General features: G+C 38.0%; 1 protein-coding gene across 9 annotated transcripts in view; it reads left to right on the top strand.

Moving 5' to 3' along the window:
• Positions 1-25,457, top strand: part of KAT6B (lysine acetyltransferase 6B) — a 185,332-nt gene that overhangs the window by 139,718 nt on the left and 20,157 nt on the right. For all 9 annotated transcript variants that reach the window (XM_081563934.1, XM_081563959.1, XM_081563946.1 and 6 more), the window contains exons 10-13: positions 519-634; positions 2,584-2,725; positions 5,898-6,059; positions 9,230-9,323. In XM_081563934.1, coding sequence (XP_081420060.1) covers positions 519-634; positions 2,584-2,725; positions 5,898-6,059; positions 9,230-9,323 — 514 coding nt within the window. The remainder of the gene's footprint in view (positions 1-518; positions 635-2,583; positions 2,726-5,897; positions 6,060-9,229; positions 9,324-25,457) is intronic.

Raw genomic sequence — 25,457 nt, 5'->3', positions numbered from 1 at the left:
TTTCTTGGCTGTGTCAGGCACTGGGCAAGACCCTGGGAATGTCCCGATGAATCAGGCAGGCAAAGTTCTAACCTCCTGCATGAGAGTAAAAGGAGATGGGTGTCAAACTGCAGACTTCAAATTGATTATTTAATTACAGTTGGGGTAAATATTACTTGGTGGAGAAACAGGAACTGTTAACAGTGTGACAGTATGTAATAGCCACATCATCTTAGAATTTCCTCAGTTTTAATAATATGTTGTAGCAGATCATTGACTGTTCATAGACCTTTGTATGTTTTAACAGTACTCATTTTTTCCTATATTGGTAATATTGTTTCTTAAGAGTATTTGTGTATATATGAATATGATACAAAGTTGATTATTGTTTCACAAGGGCCTATAATGTTTTTTTCAACAACATGAAAATTCACAATTATGATTAGCATTGGTAGATTTTCATATCCACTGGTGAAAGAACCAAAGTGTAAGTGAAGAAATCCTCTTCTGAGACTTCCATTTTGTTTTCTTTCTGATAGAAAATAGAGTGTGAAAGTGGAGTAGAAGACTGTGGCCGGTACCCTTCTGTAATAGAATTTGGGAAATATGAAATCCAAACCTGGTACTCCTCGCCTTACCCACAGGAATATGCAAGGTAATGGAATAAGCCTGGCAAGGATACAGCCTTAATGTCTCATATGTAGGAAAGAGCCTTCTAAAACTGAAATTAGGTGATTTTTAAGGCATAAATTTTGAGTGTCAATTTCAGATGTTTCCAAAACTGTTACTTTTGTCAGCACCTTCTTATAGTAGTCATTGTTCTGTATAAACACCTTATACTCCTTAGTTAAACCAGTGTTGTAAATTTTGTCTTTTAATTTTCAGTCCATTTTTTTCTCTCTTGATTAACTGGGGAAATATTGTTTATGTAAGAAACCAAATCAAGAAAAAAGATTTAGCCATTGTAAAGTATTTGGTAGTTTCTTCTCGGTTGCCTTTTTCATTTTCCTAATTAGGCCTGTTGGTTTTATCTCTGATTTCTGGCATTTTATTGTCAAGTATTCTTTTTTTTTTTTTTTTAAACATAAATTAGAGCAAAAGACCTGGAGGATAAATTGGCAACCCCCTCCAGTATTCTTGTCTGGAGAATCCCATGGACAGAGGAGCTTGGCGAGCTACAGTCCATGAGGTCGCAAGAGTCAGGCACAACTGAAGCAGCTTAGCACTTAGCACGCATAGCAAAAGAAGGAAATACGGAAGAAAATGGGTGGGAGTGGGTAGCCTTGAGATTCTTCCCCCAAGTCTTGACTTTTAGAGCCATCTGTGACTAACTTGTTAAAAATAAAGAGAAAATAATGGTACTAGGATTTTCTTTTGTCCTGAACTAAGATTAGCTGTGAAATTGTCTTGAACTAATGTATCTAAAAATGGGTGTTTTGTGAACAGATTTTTTTTTTTCCTTCAGGTATGTCAGGGCATACTTCATTAGTATCTTCTCAAACGCTTTAGCCTGCAAAGTTTGGTAATCACAAATTTACTTTGCTTCTAGAATAGATTTCACCCTTTTCTCTTTCTCATGGGCATCTGCCCAGTCATCTAACTGGAGAAAATGGGGAGGATTTCTAGAAGTTAAGTGGCAGACTAAAAGTCAGGGGTTTTGGTTTCTCTTCCCAGTTCACATCGCTCAGCTCTGTGTTCCTAAACAGTTTTTGAAAAACACCAAACACCAGTGAGCTTTTATATGTATGGGTAATCATAAGTCATGTTGTTCTGAGAGCTTTGGATAAATTTTGTATATGAATCCAAGATTTGAGATTTCTATGATGAGTCTGTCTAGTTCTCCCCAAAACCCTTCTCCCCATGTTTATATCCCAAAACCCTTGAGAATGCTTCCAGGCATTCTCTTGAAAATACAAGCAGTGTCCACCTAAGCATGACAGGACACTGGTTAACAAAATGGTGTCATTTCTAAGGTGGAGAAAAAGTCAGCAGAAGTGAGAAAGCTGTTTGTCTGATGTTACTCAGAGTCAGTAGAATTGGTAGGAACAGATAAGGTCATTTGACTTGACTGCATTTAGTGCTTTAGATTGTGTATAACTGATAGTAACCTTAAAGTTACCTCATCCATAAGAAATTGAGACAGCTAAATTCTAGGACTTCCCTGTCTTATAAGTACACAGATCATTTTAAAAATAATGAGTTCACTTCTCTCTGAAAAGATGGTTATCGTTACACCACTGATTAGATGTAATATTGAAATCATGACATTAAGTGTGAAATTTGAAAAATATGCATGGATGACCAGATGCCATTGTTTTTAGAATCATAGTTCCAAGTCTGAAAACCATTTTTCTATAGGACATTTCTAAGGAAAGAAATGATTTGTTCGCATAGTAAAAACAGCAAATATTATTAGATTGAAAAATAATGTAAATTTGTACATTCTGTCTACTACTGGCTTTCTTTTTCCTTTTTTAAACTACTTCTTTCAAATACTATTATACTGCCTTTTTATGGCTTAGAGAGAATTGAACAATGTTTAATATTTCCCCCTGAAAGGAATAACCAATCAGATTATATTCTTTGGTTTTAACATTTCAACAGATTACCAAAGCTTTACCTGTGTGAATTCTGTCTTAAATATATGAAAAGTAAAAATATTTTGTTAAGACACTCAAAGAAATGCGGATGGTTTCATCCTCCAGCAAATGAAATTTACCGAAGGAAAGACCTTTCAGTATTTGAGGTAAGCATGTGTAAATAAAAAACTCAGCATTGGAAACCTAGTGCTTCTAATTGTTGACTATGTACTGATTTGTTCATGGAAGGTACAAAGTTTATTCAATTTTGGCACTGAAATTCAGACTGCTTTTTCAAATATCTCCATATTTTGAAGTGTTTTTCTAACCATGTTAAGCAATCTTTGAGATTGATGATGAATTCCTACTTCATCACATTAACTTTTTTGTCTTCTCCCAAATCCCTGTCTGCACCAGATATATTCACCAGTGAATTTATGATCTCCTCAGCTCTTTGTAAATTCTACTTTCTTTGGCAGGAGAAATTAGCTTTGTTCAGCAGCTCCAGCCAGTGTCTGGCAGGTGCTCACTCTTCCAGGGAATTGAACAGCTGTACATATCTCCTCAATACACAACCACCTGTGTTTCCATCCACTTCTTGGCAGAGTGGATAACCCTTTTGGTGAGACCTCAGCAGATGTTGGGACTCCCTCCCTTCCCAATCTGGGTAGGTGGCCACCCCTGGAGAACTCTGCTGTTCACAGGAACCCCTTGTGGCCATGTGTCTGTTATTGTATGTTCTTGAAGACATTTTGTGTTTTCAGAATTGATTTAGTAGCAGAAGATCTTTGCCGGTATATCGTTTCATTGTTTGATCATGTTCTGTTGTCAGTTTCAGGGATCCAGTTTAGCTGAGTCACTCGTTCCTTGAGAAGGCCATGTCTTTCTTTCCTGTTATTGCCTATTCACAGGCCTTCTCAATTCTCTCACTCTGGTTGAGCACTTTCATCACCCTGCCTTTTCATTTCTGTTACTCATCTCAGTCATTTTGTTCATTGCTGGGTGCTCAGAACAAGCCTTCCCTGCACAGCAGATAAGATCTCCTCTTTCTCCAAAATGGTTTTACTTTAGGGTTCTCTTTTTTGGAGTTGTTCAGATTAGAAATTTATTATTCTACCCCACATTTCTCTATAATTCTGGTCTGTAATGTCTTGCATTAAATTTAATGTTAGGGGAGGGTCATGCCTAGGTTTCTCTCATGGATCAGGCTCCCTCTCTCAGACAGTCTTGGGCCCATTGCTTTTTCCCAAGACTCACCAGAGAACACATGTATTGTGTCTTACAATTTTTCTGAAGCCCCTCTTCCTGGTTAAATCAGGCTCTTTTGGCAAGTTTGAAGGGAGAAGGATATTGTTGCTGGGAAGATTTGATGTGTTAGTTCTTACTAAACAGGAGGCACAAGGTTTCTCACCCTGGGGACTGTTTACGTTTTGGGCTGGATGATTCTTTGTTGTAGGGGGCATCATAGGATGTTTAGCAGCATCCCTGGCCTGTACCCACTAAATGCCAGTAGCACCAAACCCCCTCCAGTCAGAATATCCAGACATAGCCAATGTCCCTTGAGGGACAAAAATCACCCACAGTGAGAACCACTGGGCTACAGGGAAAGGCAAATGCCAGTTGCTGTCCTGTTGTTCATCCTGGGATGCTAACGGGCCAGCCCCAACCAGTTGAGACAACAGAGCTGTTCTCAGTTGAAGCTTAATTAATGAATGTCACAAGTTCAACTTAACTGTTGGCTCCTTCCTTGATGCCTTGGAAGCTTTCTTCTAACCAAAATAAAATGAAAATCAGTGTCTCATTGTTTCTCAAAGGACAGAACACATTGTTGGCTTTAAGTAATTGTTAAATAAATCAGCATAACTCTGCCAGAGGGGGTGAACCTCTCATAAATCCAGGAAAAATCTTCTCGGGGTAAGAGAATCAATCTTGTTAGGCTAATGAGAATGCTCTATTTCAGGGTAGGTACTTTGGGACCATACATAGATAAGAAGGGAAAAATCAGAAGCAGATCTGTAAATTTTATTCATAAAAATCATTGAAGAAATTGGATTGGATAACTGCCAAGGTCCCTATTTTAGAATCTGAGTTAATACTAAGAGTACAGCATTTGGGAAACTTTTGTCTTTGCAGTGTCCTTAGTAACTTATAAAATAAATGAATAATAATCACAGATTACTACTTTCCTATCTTTTCTATATCCCTCTTGAACGCATGTCATATTAGACCTTTCATAACTGGTAAGACTTTTCAGCATTGTCATCTCTCTCTTTTTCTGGTTCAGGGATACATACATCTCTGTCTTTCCTTTTTGTAATATACTACCATTTCCAAAAGGACTATACTCCCAAAAACTTCCTTTAATTAAAGAGAGAATTGTATCCTCTGTGCCCGTTGCCCATATATGATCATGTTGCCATGTGTGAGACCTAGGTATCATCCAAGGGAAATGGTTATATGAAGTCTAAAAATAATCTGTGCATTATGAGAACCAGTATGGTCCACAGGAGACTCAAGAACAATCAAGTTCATTGTCAAAGAGCTCTGGTTAGCAAATATCCATTTCCCATAAGAAAAGTGCTAGGGAAATTCTTCTTGAATCTGCTGTGCTTTCTGTTTTCAACAAGTAACTACATTTGATCAACGAAATTGGCATCTGTGCCTCGCCTCCTGTCTGTAACCATCAGTATCACAGCTTGATTCTTTTATTTTGAAGGCAAGTAGACTGTAATCATGGTACTTACTGTAGGTTAAAATTCATCTCACTTTCTCTGTAAGTATTCCCAACACAGAAATTTTATCTTTTCCAATTATATTTAAAATGATGCTTGGGATAAAACCAAAATGGAAGCCTCTTTTGCGAATCCATGTTTTTGAGGAATCAGAATAATACAGTTTATTTGTTTTATTTTTATGTGAAGCCCTTTGGAAACAACATAAAGTTTAACTTACTCAAGCAGCATTTTGATTGGTTTACATTTCTTTAATTCAAGTTTACTTGGTTCAAACAGAGAAGTCATCCCTAATCATTTTTTTAGTTGTAATAAATAGTCCATAAAAATTACTCGTTTGTTAGCAATGTGTGGCCTTTCTTCAGGAATTGTAAAGAGAGATTTAAGCTACCTTAAATTTACCCCAATTTAAGAGAAAAGGTGGAATTCTGATTTGCCAAATGACAGCTATTTTCTGGTAAACTTTCTTGGTTAATGGAGTGTGTTAATTGTTTAGTTTGGGATTTGAAAAAAATATATATGCTTTCCAAAATACCATATAAAAGAAACAGTTTTATATTGAGTGGTATTTTTATGTTAAATAATGTTGTCTGTTTCTCTTTGCTAGGTTGATGGGAATATGAGCAAAATTTATTGCCAAAACCTTTGCTTGTTAGCCAAGCTCTTCCTGGACCACAAAACATTGTATTATGATGTCGAGCCATTCCTTTTTTATGTCCTTACAAAAAATGATGAAAAGGGCTGTCATCTGGTTGGATACTTCTCTAAGGTAAAACAAGAGCCAGTATGACCTTCATTTTCTTTTTCAGAATGTTTTTGGTAGAGTCCAATTTTTCAAACAGGGCCTTTTTATGACTCTAATTTGAATAAATGACATGTTTCTGAAAAGCTCAGATTCTTATTCAGAGCTCATTAAGAAAAACACACACACAAAAACCATAAGCATTGTGCCTAGGAAGTGTGTAAAAGACCTCAGCACTGTTTGCTGTGTTGACTGTCAGCATTCATGTAATGTTATAATTGCTGCCTTGCAGACCACCTAGCATCTTTCATTTTCTAAATGTTAAGCTTAGTTCCCCTTTCCCCGTAATGGTATCAACATGAAGGTTTCAATATAATGTAGCATTTAAAAGGTAATTCTCTTTTCTCCTTGTTGCATTCCCTTTGTGGTCGTCAGTATCTCAGTGAGTTGGAACACTGGCATTTGGACAGTTAAGTTGATATAATGGCTGGTTTTACCCTTGCGTCTCTTACTCTCTGTGCTATTGTTTTAAGATCTAAAGTAGTCTCACCTTTAGAAAGCCTAAGTATCTCCAGCTGTTAACATAGGGGAGCCCTTGACATGTTGAGTGGCTATAGTTTGTCTTTTTCACATGGTTCAGAGCAGTTCTCTCACATTCTTCTGTTCAAAGGCTTCTGAGATACATTAACTCATATGCAATAAAAGGAATCTGAGTTTGGAGATATTTATCAGGCTAACCTTAAATTTTCTTAGGTACTTAGGAAATAGTTTAGTATGTCAGAATGGTGATTATAAGATTTCTAGGGCAGAATATAAATGCTCCAAATCCTATAGCTTATTTATTTTATGATATGTGTTTACCTATTAGGTGATAAGTGAATTTCAATTAATCTACTGTTGCATAATGGAATGCCTAATGAAATTGTCATTTTCATGGAAGGTCAAAACTTTGCATACAGAAGTTTTTCTAAATTTAAGAAACAACCCAGAGACCATAAACAAAAATAGGAATAAGTGACAGCATTCATGGGATACAGCCTCAACATTTTAATCCATGTATTTGGTAAAGCTCTAAAATGAAAAAGAAGACTGTTAACTTTTATAGGTTACAGATGATAGAGAATTAATACAAGGGAAAGCAATAACTAGGAAATTGATATAATTTATAGAACATTTTACCTTCTGTATAGATGTGTCCAAAGAATTTAAAAGAATTTTTAATTTTTTCTCCAAAGCATTAAAAAGAATAATAGTCATGACTGTCCTTTCTGTTTGAAAATGGTGTTCTTTAAATCTATCTGCATTTTAAAACAAATAGTGATGCCCATTGACATTGTCCTGCTTTATGTTGAGTTGACCTCTAGGTCTTCGGTTCACAGTAACTCTTGGGGTTTGAGTCTTCTCTTTGTCACAGGGTGTCCAACGTTTTTATTTGCATGCCTGCTCAGTTGTGTCCGACTCTTTCCGACCCCATGAACTATAGGGTGCCAGGCTCTACTGTCCATGGGATTTTCCAGGCAACAATACTGGAGTGGGTTGCTATTTTCTTCTCCAAACATTTTACTTAGAACAAGCTAAACTGTTTTCATTTTGTCACTGTTTCTTTTATAGTATGGCAGCAACTTCTGTCATTTCTTACCATACTCGGGATATTAAAATATCCTTTGCAAGTGCAGTAAAACAAAAATTAATCTAAAAAACAGCCATGCTAAAAGACTAGATGCAAATTAAGCCATATTCTAACATGTCAGTTGGAGTTTGAAGGACTGTGGCCCTTTGGGATTAAATTCTAGATGTTATAGCCAAAGGATGGCCAGGATGACCTAGAAATGTTTAGTGTAAATCATTACATGCATATATCTTTCTAAGCATGTAATAGATGACTCAAAACAGGAAGGAAAGAGGGAGCAGTTGTTTAGAGTTTAGCTGTGGTAACATGTGTTTAAAGGCAGGGGTCAAGGATGGGGGGAAAGGACCACTTTGGGGTTAGATTTCCAAAAATATCATACAGGTAAAAATAGTTTGGAATAAAGAAAAGGCTTGTGTCAAGGATGAATCCTTTAACTCAGGGTACACCTCATTTTAGATACAGTGACCTGTTTGTCTGACTTTGCAAAACAGACTAATTATTTGAATCTTTGCCATGGATGTAGACATCCAGTGATGGGACCATCCAGTTTCTTAGGAAAATTGACATACATTATTTCTTATTCCTCATTTCTTGGAGACTCCACAGACAGCTCCAAATGTGCAAAAGTCGGGAGCACATCTTTTTCACAAAGAAATCTTTAATTCTGCCCTGTAGTGTTTTTTCCTCCACCATTTCCTGTGATCTTTCAAATAGGTTCATTAAAGATCTGGGTGTTCCAAAGTAATTCTTTGATGTGGTTAGTACCATTTGTGGTTAATCTAATTTGTGGTTTATAGCTGGCCAGAGCATTCACAACCTCAAAAGCCTTTTCCAGATCTTCTCTGTGTAGGTTTTGGCGGCTTCTATGTACCGTGAAGAAAATGTTGCTGCTCTGATGCCATAGCCCATGAAAATTGCAAATTTTCCCTAAACTACAAGAACCATTTCCATTATATTCTCTCCAGTCTTCCTCCTGGTTTCAGACTGTTGGTAATATATTGGCCTCCCTTTGGTTTGTAGGCTTGGGGATTTCTTGTTGCTGTTGTCTTTTTTGTTTTGTTGTCCTTCTTTCAAATATAGATTATTTCTCCAGCATTTTACTTTGACTGTTTATGCATAAGAGAAATGTATTTGTGCAAGTCTACCCACACAGACACTGTTTTAGTTTCACTGTGGCCTTTAACAAGGTATTCTTAACTGATCCCGCTGAGTGACTCTCTGGATCTTCCCCCACTCCCCCTGCCCATCTCCCAGGTTGTTTGAGCATAGAAAACCTTTCTTCCATACTGTGCTGTTTCATGTGACTCACATTTCCTTGGATTCTTTATTCATATTTCATGGTGCTGACTTTCAAGAATAAAGATGTACTTGAGAGGCATGCCTGGAGTGCGTAGTTTGTTGTTAGCTGATAGTTTGATTGACTAACATGGTCAAATTATTCTGCTTGATCCTGACCTAACACATCGGCTCACCTTAGTGGACCATGGTATACAGACGGTGGCAGGTGCAGGGAATTGCCCACTTTAGCAGCACTCTGACATACTTGATCTGTTTCTCCTTCCCTCAGGAAAAACTTTGCCAGCAGAAGTATAATGTCTCCTGCATAATGATCATGCCCCAGCACCAAAGGCAAGGATTTGGACGGTTTCTCATTGATTTTAGTAAGTGAAGTACTTTATTTACTTTCATGATCCAGGGAGCTGATGGCTATTAAAGGAGAGTAGTACATAAAACTTTATTTAACCTACTTTGTTGTTTTTATCAATAAATAATGGGTTTTCTACTTATATTTACATAGGTTAGAAGATCTTCCTCAAGTGAAAAATGTATTGCTGCTCACTGTTGTACTCTAGGAAATTGAGACCCCCATCTCTGGCAGTGTCACCAGCTCATAAAGCCATTACCCTGAATGAACCGGCAGAATTACATTCCATTCTGTGAGGCTCATGCTCATTAGCACCAAAAGAGGCAATTATTTGTGATTAAAGCCAGAGGAAGTGTTATTTAAAAGGATTTTCAGCTTTCTGAAATTCTGCCTATAATCTTGTGCAGTACAGAGCAGAAACGGGGTTTTTTCTATTTAGAAAAACAATTCTTTAGGTAGCCTATCCTTGGAGCCTCTCTAGTAGAAATAAATATCATGTTTGTTAATTTCCCTTGTCTATTATGGAAATTACTATGGAAATGTTTGTATTTAGAGGTTGCCCAAGTAATACTTTTTATACACATTTGTATCTGCTGAGTCTCCTCGATGAAAATAGGAATACTACTTTAAAGTATGCATAAAATAATGTTTAAAGAAAATTGGTCGTTTTTTCCTCCTTTGTTTATATTAGATTGGGTGTGTAAATACAGTACTAAGGCTGCATTTGGAGATTTGATTCAAAATATCCAGATAACAGGAAGACCAGGTATCTCATGATAGTAATCACTTCTGACCATGTGAAAATCTGTCACTAGGAACTATGTGCTTCTTCATTACCAGAATTTAAACTGAAAGAAGGAAAACACAGCAAATCATGTAATCTTCATAAGGTACATCAGATGCAAAACCAAAATGTAAATATACTCAAGGAAAACCATGAAGTGATGTGTTGAGTCTAAATCTATATTATTAGATGTTGAAATATGAAAGTTTGGGTGTAAAAATATAACTAGATAGCAGTGTTGGACTGATTTGTATAATTTATTGACATTGAAAGATAGTATTCTTCTTTGAAGTATTTTAATTGATTATTTTTATATTTTCAGATGATATTTCTAGTCATTAATTCATTGCCTTAGTCTTATTCTTCTTTCTTGATCTAGTTATCCCATGAAAGGTCATCTTACCAGAAGTTCACCATTTTATTTTACAGTCCCAGTTGTAATGTGTTCTACAGGCAAATCCAATTGTTTTATTTTGGAGTTTTTTGTGGCCACTGTTCACAAGTTGTTCCTAATAATTTTTGGTATGCCTAGCAGCCATTTGAGCTTTAAATTTTGGATAGTATTTGCATGCTTACAGAGTAAGGCAGACTACTTAGTTCAGTATTCCTGATCTTCCAACAGCTAGTTCCAGCCTCTCTTTGGGGCTTTTTCATGTATTATGTTGTATATTAACCTCCATTTCCTCAAAGACTCTGAGCAGATTCCCATATTTCCATTGTCTGTGCCAGTGCCTTCCTTAAATGACCACTTCCTCCTTTTCTAGCCTCAGTCTATTCAAAATCCTACCCATTGTTAAGAACTGGCTCAAGAACCTCCTTTTTATTTTTTTCTTAATTGGAGGATAATTGCTTTACAATGTTGTGTTAGTTTCTGCTGCACAACCATGTAAATCAGCTATAAGTATATATATATCCTCTCCCTTTTGAGCCTCCAGCCTCTTCTTTTTGATCCCATCTCCCAGAATTACATCCTGTTTTCTTCTTGGCTCTATATCTCTGCAGTGTAGCACTTAGATTCAATTCATTCTTTTGTAGTAATTATTTGATACAAGTGTCATGCTTCCAGCTTGCTGTAAGCTCCTTGGATACCTTCTTTTTATTCAGTAGGGCAGAGCACTCAGTAATCTGCATTAGACGTATTTTTGCTCGTTTGAATGGCATCTCCAAAGTGATATGGTCACTGCCCATGATGATTTTCTACCTAAAATTTAAAAGGGACTGGTACTTACCAGGTAAAAATGCAGGTCTCTAAATATAGTAGCCACTTATTTGTTCAGCATGATCTTGTACTGAGGCCTTCTGCATAAAATAACCCAGGAACAAATGCCAAATCTTTATGTTAACCATTTTAGTGAAAACTGTATTAGAGTCTACTCTGTTTTTTAAAACAACCAGGGAACACAGTGGAATCTATCTGGATGGCTCAAAGCCATCATGATGAATGCCATCCATTAGGGTGCAGCCAGGCAATGCAATGCTAAAAGGTGTCCTTTTAGATTTTCTCTTTCATGTACCCTTGGCATCACCCTGCACTGGAGTGGGTTAAGAAGTATGGTGAATGATTTGAATAAAGCTGAAAGGGGATTGGTGCTGTTTCTTCAGAGAAGAGATCAGGGGAAGAATTTTATAGTGCTCAAAGAAAATGGGGACTAGTATAAACCAAACAGAAATTCAATTTAAAACCAAAAAATAATTCCTTGGCTACACACGTTTTAAAGAAGGTAGAGTAGGCTGCTGCCAAAATTGATAGCCTCTCCTCGTTTGGAGTTACTTAAAATAATAGTAGATAAATACCTTTCTATGATGATTAGATCCAGTCTTTTGCAGAAGGAGGAGATAAACCCTATGACCCCTCATAATCCTTATCGACCTTATAATTCAGAACTCAGGGCAAAACAGATAACCAGAGTTACAGGTTTTCTAAAATCTGCTCTGATTTTTTTAAGGGAACCTTTTAAGGGTTAAATTTATTTTATTTCTACTTGTACATGAGCCTGAGGGTCTTTTAGTCCAGGCAGGTATTTTTAGTAATTGAAAGAAGGTTGTAAGGCAGGAAATCTTTATTTGGTCTATAATAACTACTGGTTCAGGAAGCTAAAACAAGACATCAATAGAAGGAAAGCTGTTCACTGCCCAGCTGCCCTCTGACACACAGGATTATAGACATGGGCACAAAATGATGAGTGACTTTAAAGAACTGTGAATCTAAAGCTCTGAACACTGTTCTCAAGAGATGGATTGGTCATCCCAGGACCAAGTGCTGTCTTTGGAATAATGTTATTGTGTGTGTCTTCCTAGGACAGCTTGTCTGGGATGTGTCAGAGCAGGGCTTCCCCAGAGGTCATCTGCAGATTGGCCCAAGTGACTAAGGGCACCTACTCCCAGTCTGCTCATAAACCAACTCATAGGTTTTGTAACTCTGCCGAGAACTTTAGTCAGAAGTGGATAGCGGAAGGAGTGACTTGTCATGGGTTGAAGCTGATACTGTATTTCTCTTTCTCTCCTGCTTTCTAAGATTTCCCTCTCTTCCTCAGTTAGAAAATTTTAAAGTCCTCCCCTTCTCTGTGTCCACACACATACACATACCACTCTCCATCCACATCAGACATCTCAGAACTCCAGAGAAGACCCCTTCCCTCAAAACTTCTGTGATTCCTGCTTCCAAGCCTCCCAGGGTGAGGCAGTAGCATGTCCCTGCCAGGCTGTGCCCCGTCCCTGCTGCCAGAGGCACCCAGCAGTGCCTTTCCGGCTTACTGCTTTCCCTTCAGTTTTGAAATACTCTCAGACTTAGAGGAAAGTTCCCATCTACTCCACCCCAGTTCCCCAGATACTGACATTTTGTCACATTTGCTTTTTGCTTTATTATTCTCAGTCTTCCTCTCGCTCCCTCCCATCCCCCTCTGTCATTCTGTATTTCTTTTCCAGAATCATTTGAGAGTAAATTACAGATCTTTTGCACCTTTACTCTTACCATTTCAGTGTGTTTTTCTTTAAAAAAAAAAAAAAAAAAAAAGATGCTCTCATACAAAACCATAAATTATCAAAACCAAGAAATTAATGTTGATTCAACATTATCTGTTTTCTACCCTACTTATCTTGTTCAAATTTCAAATGTTGCCAGTTTTCACTTATGTCCTTTCCAGGGGGGGAATTTTTTTTTTTTTTTTTTTCCCAGTCCAGGATCACATGTTGAGTTATTATATCTCTTGAGTTATTTGGAATAACAGCTTAGTCATTTTTTGTTTTGTTTTGTTGTTACCTTGACATTTTTGAAGTATACAGACCATGTTTTTGTACATTGTCCCTCAGTTTGGGCTTGTTTGATGTTTCCTTATGAGTAGATTGGAGTTCTCAATGTTTTGGCAGGAAGACACAGAAGTGAAGCTGGTCCTCCCGAGCACCTCCTAGCAGAATCACATGATCATTTGTTTGTCCCGTTACTGGTGTAAGATGGTGCCTTTCAGATTTCTTCACTATAGAATAACATTTTTCCGTTTGTAATCAGTAATATCCTAGTAAGAAGATACTTTGGAATTATGTAAATATCCTGTTTCTCATCCAATTTTCACCTACTACTTTTAGTGTTTATTTATGATTCTTATTTAAAACAGTTATTACTTTGGTAGTTACCAGATAATGATTTTTAAAGTCCCAATGTATCATCTACTTACTTGTTGATATTTGCTGTAAGGAAAGTGCAAGAAAGTGAAAGTCGCTCAGTCGTGTATGTATACACACACACATCCCTGTTATGAGTTCACTGAGCTTTGCATTCCAGATCAACACCTCTGCAGAGTTTTAGTCTATCCTTCCATATTATTGTATTTGCAACTCTCTTCTCTGGTAGTGAGAAACCTGACTTCCATTACCTATGTATATTTATTAATGTGCTTAGTCCTAGAATACACATTAAATCATTTTAGGATTGCTAATCACATCACTGTATAAAACAAACCTTCTAATGAGAGGTCAGTATTTGTATATAGTTCTTCATGACTTTACCCTGAGTACAACTGTTTTCAAATGTTAAGAATATAGAACAACATGATTTTCAAAATTGAAACTGTATTAAAGGGTATATTCAAAGAAGTGTTATTCCTTCCTCAGTCCCATTCCTGAGCCTTTCCAGCAGGTCACCAGTCTTATTAGTTTCTGTTTATCCTTTCATTGTTTCCTTTGGTACAAATACTTACGGAGCAGTGATTAACTGTTGTATATACTTTTAGTTGTGTAGGATTGTGCTTGGTGGTGCAATGGATGGGCAGTGACGAGCTGTCTTTTACTTAGGCCTGCAGAGCCAAAACCCTGCATGAGGAGCAGGATACAAAACCCAGGCTCCTGTGCTGACCCAGGAGAGACCCAGGGAAAACAGCTGATTCAGCAGTAGGTTGTAGAACATTGTACCAGGTAGTGGTGAAACAGGCTGGCAAAAGCATGTACTTGTGTGTTTGTGTAAACACATTTATCTGATTCTGAACTGGATAATGAAGAAGGATGAGAAAAGATTCATTTCTTACCTCTTCATTCAACCTTGTCAATTGGGACACCCTAGTCTATATTCAGCTAAACACAAGCAAGAGAAATGAAGACACAGCTCTTACTGAGTGGTTAATTAAGTTCACTGAGGAAACATCAATTGTTGGACAATATGTTTCTACAATAGATATTGAGAGCTTGTGGCATGAGAAGTTAAAGTGAAAACATTCCAGGCTGAGGAAACAGCATATTCAAAAGTGTGAGCCTGTACAGAAGCGTGTTAAATATTTAGGTAACTACAAAAGAAACTCCAGGTAGATTACAGACTTAGAGATTAACAACAAAAAGAACATTTAGGAAGTAAAAGAAAGGATATCTAATTATTTATCTGGTCTTTAGATGGTCATGGACATCCTAAGCATTAAGAGAATGAAAGAAATCATACACAAAAAATAGACAAACTTCACTGTATAATAATGTAACACTTCTATGTGGGAAAATATTAATATTTAAAAGGAAACATAATAGGAAAGATGTTTGCAACAAATATACCAGGCGAAGTTTTGTTACCTGTTGTATTTAAACAAATATAAAAGTAAAGGTTTTGATAGTATTAAAACATTAACCCTAATGGGAAAATGAGCAGAAGTCATGAACACAAAATGTACAGAAAAGGAAAATCATTGATGGCAGCAACAGTGCTGACATTTATTAAGTGTCTAATATGTGTCAGTCACTGTCATAGGAGTCTGTCCTCACATCACATGTTGAGATGTGTGCTTTTAACCTCATTGTAAAGGGTCCAGAAGTAGGAAAAGTAAGCCAAAAGAGGTCAACATGTCAACAACAACAGTATCCATAATCATAGCTGACATTTCTAAAGCGCTTACCACGTGTCAGGTACATGCTAAGTCGCCTCAGTTGTGTCCAACTCTTTGTGACCAGATGGACTGTAGCCTGCCAGGCTCCTCTGTCCATGGGATTCTCCAGGCAAGAATACTGAAGTGGGTCGCCATGCCTTCTTTCAGTGGCTCTTCCCAACCAGGACTGAACCTGCGTCTCTTAAGTCTCCTGAATTGGCAAGTGGGTTCTTTACCACTAGCGCCACCTGCAAAGCCATATATGAGGTACTGTAACCCAAATTCAGAGAAGGCAATGGCACCCCACTCCAGTACTCTTGCCTGGAAAATCCCATGGACGGAGGAACCTGGTAGGCTTCAGTCCATGGGGTCGCTAAGAGTCGGACACGACTGAGCGACTTCACTTTCACTTTTCCCTTTCATGTACTGGAGAAGGAAATAGCAACCCGCTCCAGTATTCTTGCCTGGAGAATCCCGGGGACGGCGGAGCCTGGTGGACTGACGTCTATGAGGTCGCACAGAGTCGGACACAACTGAAGCGACTTAGCAGCAGCAGCAACCCAAATTACACAGACTTGCTTAATCCTTGCAGATACCCTCAGAAGTTGGTTACAGTTATCTCTCTTTTGATGGCACACAGACACTAGGAAACTTGTCTAAGATCACTCCTGAGCCACTGTTCAGTACCCCATAGAAGAAGGTTAAGATAAGGTGTAAAAAGTATACTTTTGAGGACTGTGGTATAAGTGAAATTTAAAGAAGTAGATTCAAAAAGCTTAATTATCAAGGGCTGTAGGTGTTTTTTGTTTTTAAGCTAGAGAGACTGGAGCACTGATGGAGAAAAATCAATGAGAAAACAAAGGATAACCAGAGGGGTTGTAAAGTACAAATGAGAAAAAGCATTTGATGAAATTCAGTATTCTTTCCTAATTTAAAATAATCAAACACACTAATTTGAATCATAAGAATTCTAAATCTTATATTAACTTTTTCTTCTTTGTTTCAGACTTGACTTACTCTTAGGGGAGGGAGCTGTAAAGAGTAGATGACAGTTGGGTCCAGGAGTCTACAAACTTAAATCTACAGTTTTCTTGAGACTGGTATACAGATGACAAGCTTTTCAGTTACATAAATTATCAGTTAAGTTTACCTTCAGTCAGTCATTTTAAAAACAACTGTTTATTTGTAGGCTAATCATAAAAGTTTGTAAGCAGCTTCGATTCTTGGCTTTCTCTACTCAGTATTAAAATACTGTACGATGTATCAGGGTTGTCCTTCATGTAACAGAACTTGCTCTAGAGGAAATATGAATGATAGAATGAATTAGGTACTTATTTCCAGAAATCACCTTTGCTGATCTTTTCTATGATCTTGTATGTACTTTCATGAGGAATGTATACTGTTTACAAACTCAATCTGTCATTAGTGTGTGCTGCTAGAAGATGTTTGCAAATGACCCAGTTTTGTGCCTACAAGTTATGAACTTAGTCATGTCACCAGTGTGGTTAGCAGTGTCCTTGTACTTGTTCACTTTTCTTAAGAATGAGACTGGATTTAAGTCTCATTCTTAAGGAGTCCACACACCTGGATTTAAGGAAAATAAATACAATCAACTTTTACGAAAGGATGCTTCTGGGTACCATTTAATAGCTAGTTTCATTCTCACTGAGAATTAACAGATTAACTTTCCATGCCCTCTTTCTTTCCCTGATCTGGTTCTAGTGACAGATCTCTTAGGTAGTTTAGAGAGTCCAGTCCCAGTCTTGTCTTTCCTTTAGCCTCTTGATAGCTCTCTGCTGATTTCTTGAGGAATCACCACTTAGACGAGAAAGCACCTTCTCTCCTTCTCTCCCTACTACTCTGCCTTTCTAGGTCCATCAGGCAGAATTAGAAAGTCGCATGCTTCATCTCTACCTAGAATATTGTGATGTTGAAAGTTAACATGATGTTGGTGATGTTAACCATGTTACCTCTCTCAAAGAGAAAACGTCTTCCCCTGTATCTTAGATGCTAGCCACTAGTTTAAATGTTATATATCTAAATACCGGGATATATCTCATAGTATTTCTGGTTACCAGCTAGCAACTTTCAATTTTAACAGTCAGCCTTCAATAGATTACTTTAAAGGAGCTACCACTTACAAACTTTTCAGAACACAATTTAAGTAAAACTTAAGAAAACTATTAAACAAAAATTTAGAGTAACTTCATCCTACCTGAAAATTGCATGCTTTTTTTAGAACAGAATTTCTGATACTGACTGGCCTGTCTCCTGTAGAAAATAGGAGTTTTAATTTAGGAATCCAGTTGATTGGTTTCCAGTGTGTCACATTTTACCTGTTAGTAAATTCAACCAGGACTGGACGGGAGTCACTAGCTTCTCTCTGAGGCCAAGTTGAGTACAATATCAGGACAAAAAGATTCTCCCCAAGAGCTAGATCCTTAGCATGACAGGCCCTGGTGAGATACCTCACTGCTCGAGTGAGGATCTCTGGGTGTCTCTGCAACATTGTGGTCAACTTAGGGCTACACTTTTCAACGAGTGACCCAGGAACTGGTCCAGGTAGCCAGAGATGTTGCAACCTTCATAGCTCTAGTGCTAGTCACCTCACCCTGAGCAGCCTCATCCATCCTTTTACCCTGGCAGGCATGTGAATATTATCTTCTCTCTGTTGCATGGAGGCCATGCAGCACTCCTTGGGGGCATAAACTCTGTTGGGTAGGTTACAGGGTAAATATTTCACTTTCCCCTATTTATGAGCCCCACAAGCCAAGCATCAAAGATGTTTTAAGAGACCATGGCAGTGTGTCTTAGGTACATGATCTGACTGAAACACTCTGACTGCCTGTGAGGAGTTAAGCAAATTGAATGAAGGAGCTGTATGTTTGACATGTGCTATTTACCTACTTTTGTGATTTTTATTTAATCATTTTTCCTTTTTTTCAACAGCACTGACTATTAAAAAAAAAAAAGTGCTCTAGGCTGAGTAAGTGCAAAGTCATTTAGAAAGTTGCATATGTCTTTTGTATATTCATGGTTTATTGTCCATCATGGAGGTAGAGTCTTTGTTCTTTTCTGTAATCTCACCCCCAAAAGACCCTGACACTGAATTGTTGTTGTTTAGATGCTCAGTCATGTCCAAGTCTTTTGCAACCCCATGGACTATAGCCTACCAGGCTCCTCTGTCCATGGAACTTTTCAGGAAAGAATACTGGAGTGGGTTGCCATGCCCTCCTCCAGGGGCTCTTCCCAACCCAGGGATCAAACTCGCATCTCCTGCTTTGGGAGGTGTGTTCTTTACTGCTAAGCCATCAGAGAAGCCCCTGCACTGAATAGGTCTTTATTATTTATTAAATAAATGTTAAATGAATTACCTGAGGAAGAACTTTCTTAATATACTTTCTCTTCTCACATATGATTCTTAGGAAGAAGAATTTTATCTTACCAGAACATAATTAATTAGGTATGGTTTGCTCTCTTCCAAATGATGTTGTATACACTCTGCCTTCTGTTGAGGTCTGGTACTTTTGTTCAAGGGCAGCCTCTGGCTTAGGATCATATAAGTTGCATCAGAAAGGAAGCTGTCAGTTATCTACTATAAACCTTGAGCAGAGAATTGAGAGCTGTGACAAAATGCACATTTACACACAGTTGGTCAAAGAGATATTTACATTTTCCTACTTTCATCAGGTAATTCATTTCTTCATGCATTTATTTTGGAAGGAGAATTCCAACTTTAGTCCTAAGAAACTGTCACGAAAGTTTCTTTCTTTGCAGAGCTTTCCCAGCAGCTCTCCTCCCATGGTGAGCACAGGCAGAGCAACCATTAAGGAATAATAAATTATGTTTTTGAAATGGTGCTCAAGTCCTTTATTGCCTTTTCTAAGATAGGAGCTGCTCCCCCCACCTCCACCATGACACTTGTTGGAAGATAGAACCAGCAGCTGTATCCTCAGACTTTGGCTGGGTTTTGGAAGACACGTTTTGACCTGTGTAATCAAATATAATGATGACATATCTTTTAATAGGATTCTAGTTTATAATATAATAAGGGAAATGGCTATTTTTCCTTATTTTCTCATTATAATATGTTGTACTAGAAGCCTTTGTCATGACTGCTTTATTACGCTGGGCTGAAGCACAGTATATTTTAATATGCTAAAGATAACATCAAGGTTGAAAATTGAGCTCTTCAGTGATTTATTCAGAGGGTGACTGTTACTGAATGCATTGAAATGAGTTTCATGAGGCAGTGCAGCTAACGATTTATTTATGTATCTTTTTTTAAACTAAGCTTGTCATAAATAAGAGCAAATAAATAGCTCTTATAGAATAGTTTGTATTCATGCATCAATGAAAACATTGTAAATATGAAACATATGATCTGCAACTACCATTTTGCCTTACATAGCTGAGAATGTTTCAAGTTTTGGCATGCAGGTGGATTTTTTTTAAACAAGTCTTTTGCCCGTTTGAATTGTTTACATTGACCAGCATTTGCAGTGAGTAGTTTAGAATCCCACTACTAGGCAAACTCCATTCCAGGAGTTAGTATGAGAAAACCTAGTCTTCAAGAATAAAAGGAACTTGGCAACACCGTCAGGGCTTCCCTGATAGCTTAGGTGGTAAAGAATCCACCTGCAATGCAGGAGACCCTAGTTCAATTCCTGGGTCTGGAAGATCTACTGGAGAAGGGATAGGCTTACCCACTCCAGCATTCTTGGGCTTCCCTTGTGGCTCAGCTGGTAAAGAATCCATCTGCAATGTGGGAGACCTGGGTTCAATCCCTGGGTTGGGAAGATCCCCTAGAGAAGGGAAAGGCTACCTACTCCAGTATCCTGGTCTGGAGAATTCCATTGATTGTATGGTCCATGGAGTCGCAAAGAGTCGGACATGACTGAGCGACTTTCACTTCACTGGCAACACCATCACGGGGACCAGGACTTGTTTACTTCCTTACCCCAAGCCACAAGCACAGTGGCTCACACTCATAGGTGAGCTCACAAAAAGTTTGCTGAAGGAGTGAAATAATGAATGCCCAAATGTAGTCTGTCCTCTTCTCTGTGTCAGTGACAGCACCTGTCCGATTGACCCAGCCAGATCTCAGATCTCCTCTCCATATTTGTTTTTTTTTGCCTTTTTCTCCATTCATTGATCCCTTCGTCCTTTCCTTCAGCCAGCATGCTTTGCACTCTGCCAGGGTTAGCCTTGGTGATGAAAACATCAGGATAAATGATCTAGTTCTTGCTCACAGGAAATGGGCACACTGAGGATGCTCCCCACCCACCCACCCAGTGTATACCGTGTGTGCGAGGCACACTTGGGCTGCATCATCGCAGAAGAGGAAATGCTTCCAACTTCCGTTTCCATTTTCCCAGCTAAGATACATGCAAGGGAAGCATTTTTTTATTATTAAACCAAGAGCAAGAAAGATTTTGTTCTGATTGGTTGAAATTAGTGCTATACCTGGTTTTGGTTTCAAGGGAACTATTCTTCATAAACATGTTTTGCAGCTTGTAGTAGTATGTTTGAAGTAGAATATTGTTAAGATAATAGTTTGATAACATCCTCTCTCGAGGGAATTTCTAAATAATATATTTAAAATTTCAGTTGATTGTAAAGCAGAAATTTCTTTATATCAATTTGTTTTGGGTAAAGCAGTTTTCTTACATTTGTTTAGAATTCTGTTAGGAAAATACTACTTAGAAACCTGATTTTTTTTCTTCCCCCATGGATTTGTGTTCAATGTGTTTCTACTCTAATATTAGTGCTGTATTTTCATGTTTACAAATATAAAAACTTTGTTTTATACTTATTCATGTTGAGTCCTGCTTTGAGCTAACACCATAGAGGAGGTCCTTTTTTTCAACAAAATTGTTTTAAATTAATGTTTATAAAGTGCTTTAAAATAGTTTGGTGGATTAAGAATAATTCAGTTATGCATTTGTCCACATTGAAAAAAATATGCAGTGTGATTATATAGTAGAAGGTATTGAAAACAGTGTTGCTGAAATCTTGAGGAAAATGTAATGCAAGTTGACCTCATTATACACAATATATTTGCATATGTCCTTGGGGGGGATATTTTGGTGATAAAAGTATAAAGAAACACAAGAGATTACTATTAGTCATGATTGTGGTTGCTCATGAGAAAGAAAGGAGAAGGGTGAACAGGATGGGACAGGTGGGAGGTTTGCAGGGAGCTAGCTGGCAAGCTTCTACTTCTTGATCCTGGGAGATGGTTACAAGGGTGGTTGCCTTATGATAATCTATTAAGCTGTATGTATTTGTTTAATATAGTTTTTTGTCTCTGTGTTTTATTTTTGCTTTTTTTTTGTTGTTTGTTTTTTAAAGAAAGTGATGTTCTTGAAATATGGGATCACGCCCTATAGTATCTGTTTTAGAGCTTAGACTTTTACATAAGTATAAGGGGATTCCCAGGTGGCACTCCTGGTAAAGAACCTGCCAGTGAGAGAGACATAAGAGACGTGGGTTCAATCCCTGGGTCAGAAAGATCCCCTGGAGGAGGGCATGGCGACCCACTTCAGTATTCTTGCCTGGAGAATCTCCATGACAGAGGAGCCTGACGGGCTGCAGTCCATGGGGTTACAAAAAGTTGGACACGACTGAAGCAACTTAGCACACACAAGTGTATTTGGTATATTAGCATCACCTTTATGTCAGACTTTGCAGGATCATTTAGTTTTTATTTTTAATTGGAGATAATTGCTTTGCAACGTTGTGATGGTTTCCACTGTGCAGCAACATGAACCAGCCATAAGTCTACCCACATCTCCTCCCTCCTGAGTCTCCCTCCCATCCCACCCCTCTAGGTTGTCACAGAGCACCAGACTGAGCTCCCTGTGCTATACAGCAACTTCCCACTAGCTATCTATTTTACACATTGTAATGTATGTATTTCAGTGCTATGCATAATCGTTTTTATGTGAAGGAAATATCCTGAAATTTACTAGAATCATATCCTCTCACATGTTAAGTCCGTTAGAAAAACAGTATTCTTGTAAATTATGCTTCTACTCTTAAACCTAGAGAAACATGAATGAAGGGCTGTATGTTAACACAGGTGATAAAATAGAGGATTCAGGCAAGGAATGGCTGTGCAGAATAGGGGTGAACTGAGGAGAGAATATGGAATGGAAAGATCAAAGAGATAAAGAAGAGACACTGCAGCATCGGGATTTTTTTTCCTTTTCTCTTCCCTCCCTTCCTCCCTTCTTTCTTTCCTCTACCCCCCACCTTCCCTCTCTTCTTTCCTTGTTCTTTTTTTTTTTTAATAGCTTAATTTATTTATTTTATTTACTTTTTTGTTTTTAGTTTTTGGCTGCTCTTGGTCTTTGTTGCTACACACAGTCTTTCTCCAGTTGGGGTGCATTGGCTTCTCATTGCAATGGCTTCTCTTGTCGAGCACAGGCTCAGTCTTGTGCCACATGGGCTTAGTGACCATGGCATATGGGATCTTCCAGGATCAGAGAACAAACTTGTGTCTCCTGCAATGATTGGCAGGCAAATTCTTTACCACTGAGCCACCAGGGAAGCCCGCCACCCTTTTTTTCTTTTTTTGATCCAAAATGAGGAAAAGCAATACTGGCAGACATTGTAAGTATAGGAAATTGCCCTTCCTTCCACCGAGAATGCTGAGTGTTCAGCATTCTGATATTTGGGGCAGATTGTTAGGCACTAGAAACAGTGCTTACAGAAGAGAAAAGATGTTTAAAAGTTAGATTTTTAAGAAAGGTAGAGAAAAAGGCTAGAACGTCTTAAAATGAGAATAGATTCTGTTGATTATTTGTTGCAAAAGCAGGCTTCCTCCTTCTAAAGAAGCAGATAATTCTCTGTAGATTAGAAGTCGTTCCCTGTGGTTTGCCCAGTATTGGAGCTTTCCCCCATGAATTTAAGGAAGCTAATGAGATTTTTTTTTTTCCCCTACCAAAGCAGAAGAGCCATCTGAGGACTCTTGACAGCCTTCTACCCCTGCGACTTTTAGTTGCATCCAGTTAAGAACTTACAGACCATAATGAATGTTTTTAGAGAGGAAATAAATTGAATGACGCCTGTGAATTTGTTTTAAATGTTTATTTTACCAGATGATTTAGATAAATCTTTCTTGAAGAGGAAGAGAAATCATGAGTTTTCATGAATAATCTGGAGCTTTTCAGAGGATTACTTTGAAATACCTCCCTGCTGACTTTTCATAAATTAAGCATAAACTTTCTTTGACCTCATCACAAATAATAACTGTTAAAGGGTTAAAACCAGCTAAAAAGCAATTCTGTATCTTGATCCCCATTCTCCAGCAAAATTATACAGGAAGTTTCTTTTGGTTCTCAAGCAGGGTAATTACAAGAGACAGTTACATAATTTACAGTTTCAGTCTGTTCGTCCATAATCACACACTTCCACCTAGTTGTATATACCCCCATGAGTATCCGCATTATACTTTGATTTGTAAATGATGATTGTAGTGTAATTGATTGCATGTAGCATATTGAATTGATTCTTATAAGTGAACTTTAGCTGTTAACATATCTATTTGAGTCCTGTTATTTACATAGTCTGTGGTTCTTGTGTTCAACAGTTGCATACTGGTTAACAAATTAAACTCCCAGAGCTTTTTTCCTTATTAAATTCGGAAAATGTAGTGTCTGTCCACAACCTAACTAGAAAAGTGCCTAGAACACAGTGGGCATTACTGCTGAACGCACTGCTAAACAATCCCACCCTTTTGAAAGTTGGATGGACATTCTTTGATTATCAGTAACCACAGAGTATAAAGGCTTACGGGTTTAATACTAGTAATACTGTGGCAAAAACTGTGCTAATATTAATATATTGTATTCTTATTAGCACAGTTCCCTCATAGCTCAGTCAGTAAAGAATCTGGCTGCAATGCATGAGACCTGGGTTCAGTTCCTGGGTTGGGAAGATCCTCTAGAGAAGGAAATGGCAACCCACTCCAGTATTCTTGCCTGGAGAATCCCATGGACAGAAGAGCCTGGCAGGCTACAGTCCATGGGATCACTAGAGTCAGACACGACTTAGCAACTAAACCACCAATATTAATATATTGTTACTGAAGTCTCAGCTATTAAGTATTTCTTGAATTAGGGAGCCAATCTAAAAAGTGGACTTTGAGAAGTAATCACCTACTAACTGAAGGGGTAGTAACTGATGTCTTTTCATACTGCTAGTGATGATGCTTCATAGTTTTTTGTTTTTCCAACAGCTAACATCTAACTGTAGCCAGTTGGACTTTAAGATCCCTATAGGATTAAAGGCTAGAAACTTACATGACACCAAGTCCACTGGCAAACCAGCCAGTGACTTGACTGAATACCTCATCCCAGCCCAGCTTCCTACCCCAGCCAGCCTGCAGGTGTGCTGCACCTCCGTCAAAATGGGCTCATCAATAACCCTGTGGGGAGACCACCTTTTATTGCCAGAGGCTTTTTACTTCCAATCCTGTTTGAAAGCTTAGAGGAGATAAATAAAAAGTGAAGAGAGAAGTTTCCGACTTCTGTAGACCAGTGAAATAGCACTGTTTGTCTAAGTCAGCTTGGGTGATAGGCCATGCTTTGGTTTTAGAAAGTTATCTCAAAGACAGACCCTTTTTGAAATGTACTTTAAAAACAAAGAAAATTTTAGATTTCGCTTCCCACTTTTTCCTTTCTTCAGTCTTGCTATATTCTTACGTTTGCTGTGCGGAAAGCTCATCACTCATGATTGGAATTACAACATACTTTGTCCAGTCTTTGAAAATTATAACTGGGAAACACACCCACATACAAAGTATTGTGGGACAGTTGTGGGAGAGGAAACACATAGAAAGGCAAGTTTCTCTTCTGTCTGTCTTGCCTCCCAAACGTGGTTTGAGATCAGTGGTCAGTGTCCATGTTGGTTTAAATGCTCCCCCTTGGTGGGCCGGGTAGGATTAGACCAGACAACTAGCTATTAGAATAACTTTTTCAGCCTCCCTCTACAGAAGCTCAGTGGTCAAAAGAAACTCCCGTTT

This window comes from Giraffa tippelskirchi, chromosome 2 (assembly GCF_054371585.1).
Source record: "Giraffa tippelskirchi isolate mGirTip1 chromosome 2, T2T-mGirTip1v1.2.pri, whole genome shotgun sequence".
Classification (NCBI taxonomy): domain Eukaryota; kingdom Metazoa; phylum Chordata; class Mammalia; order Artiodactyla; family Giraffidae; genus Giraffa; species Giraffa tippelskirchi.
The sequence above is the reverse complement of the archived record's forward strand: the minus strand, read 5'-3'. Positions and strand labels throughout refer to the sequence as shown.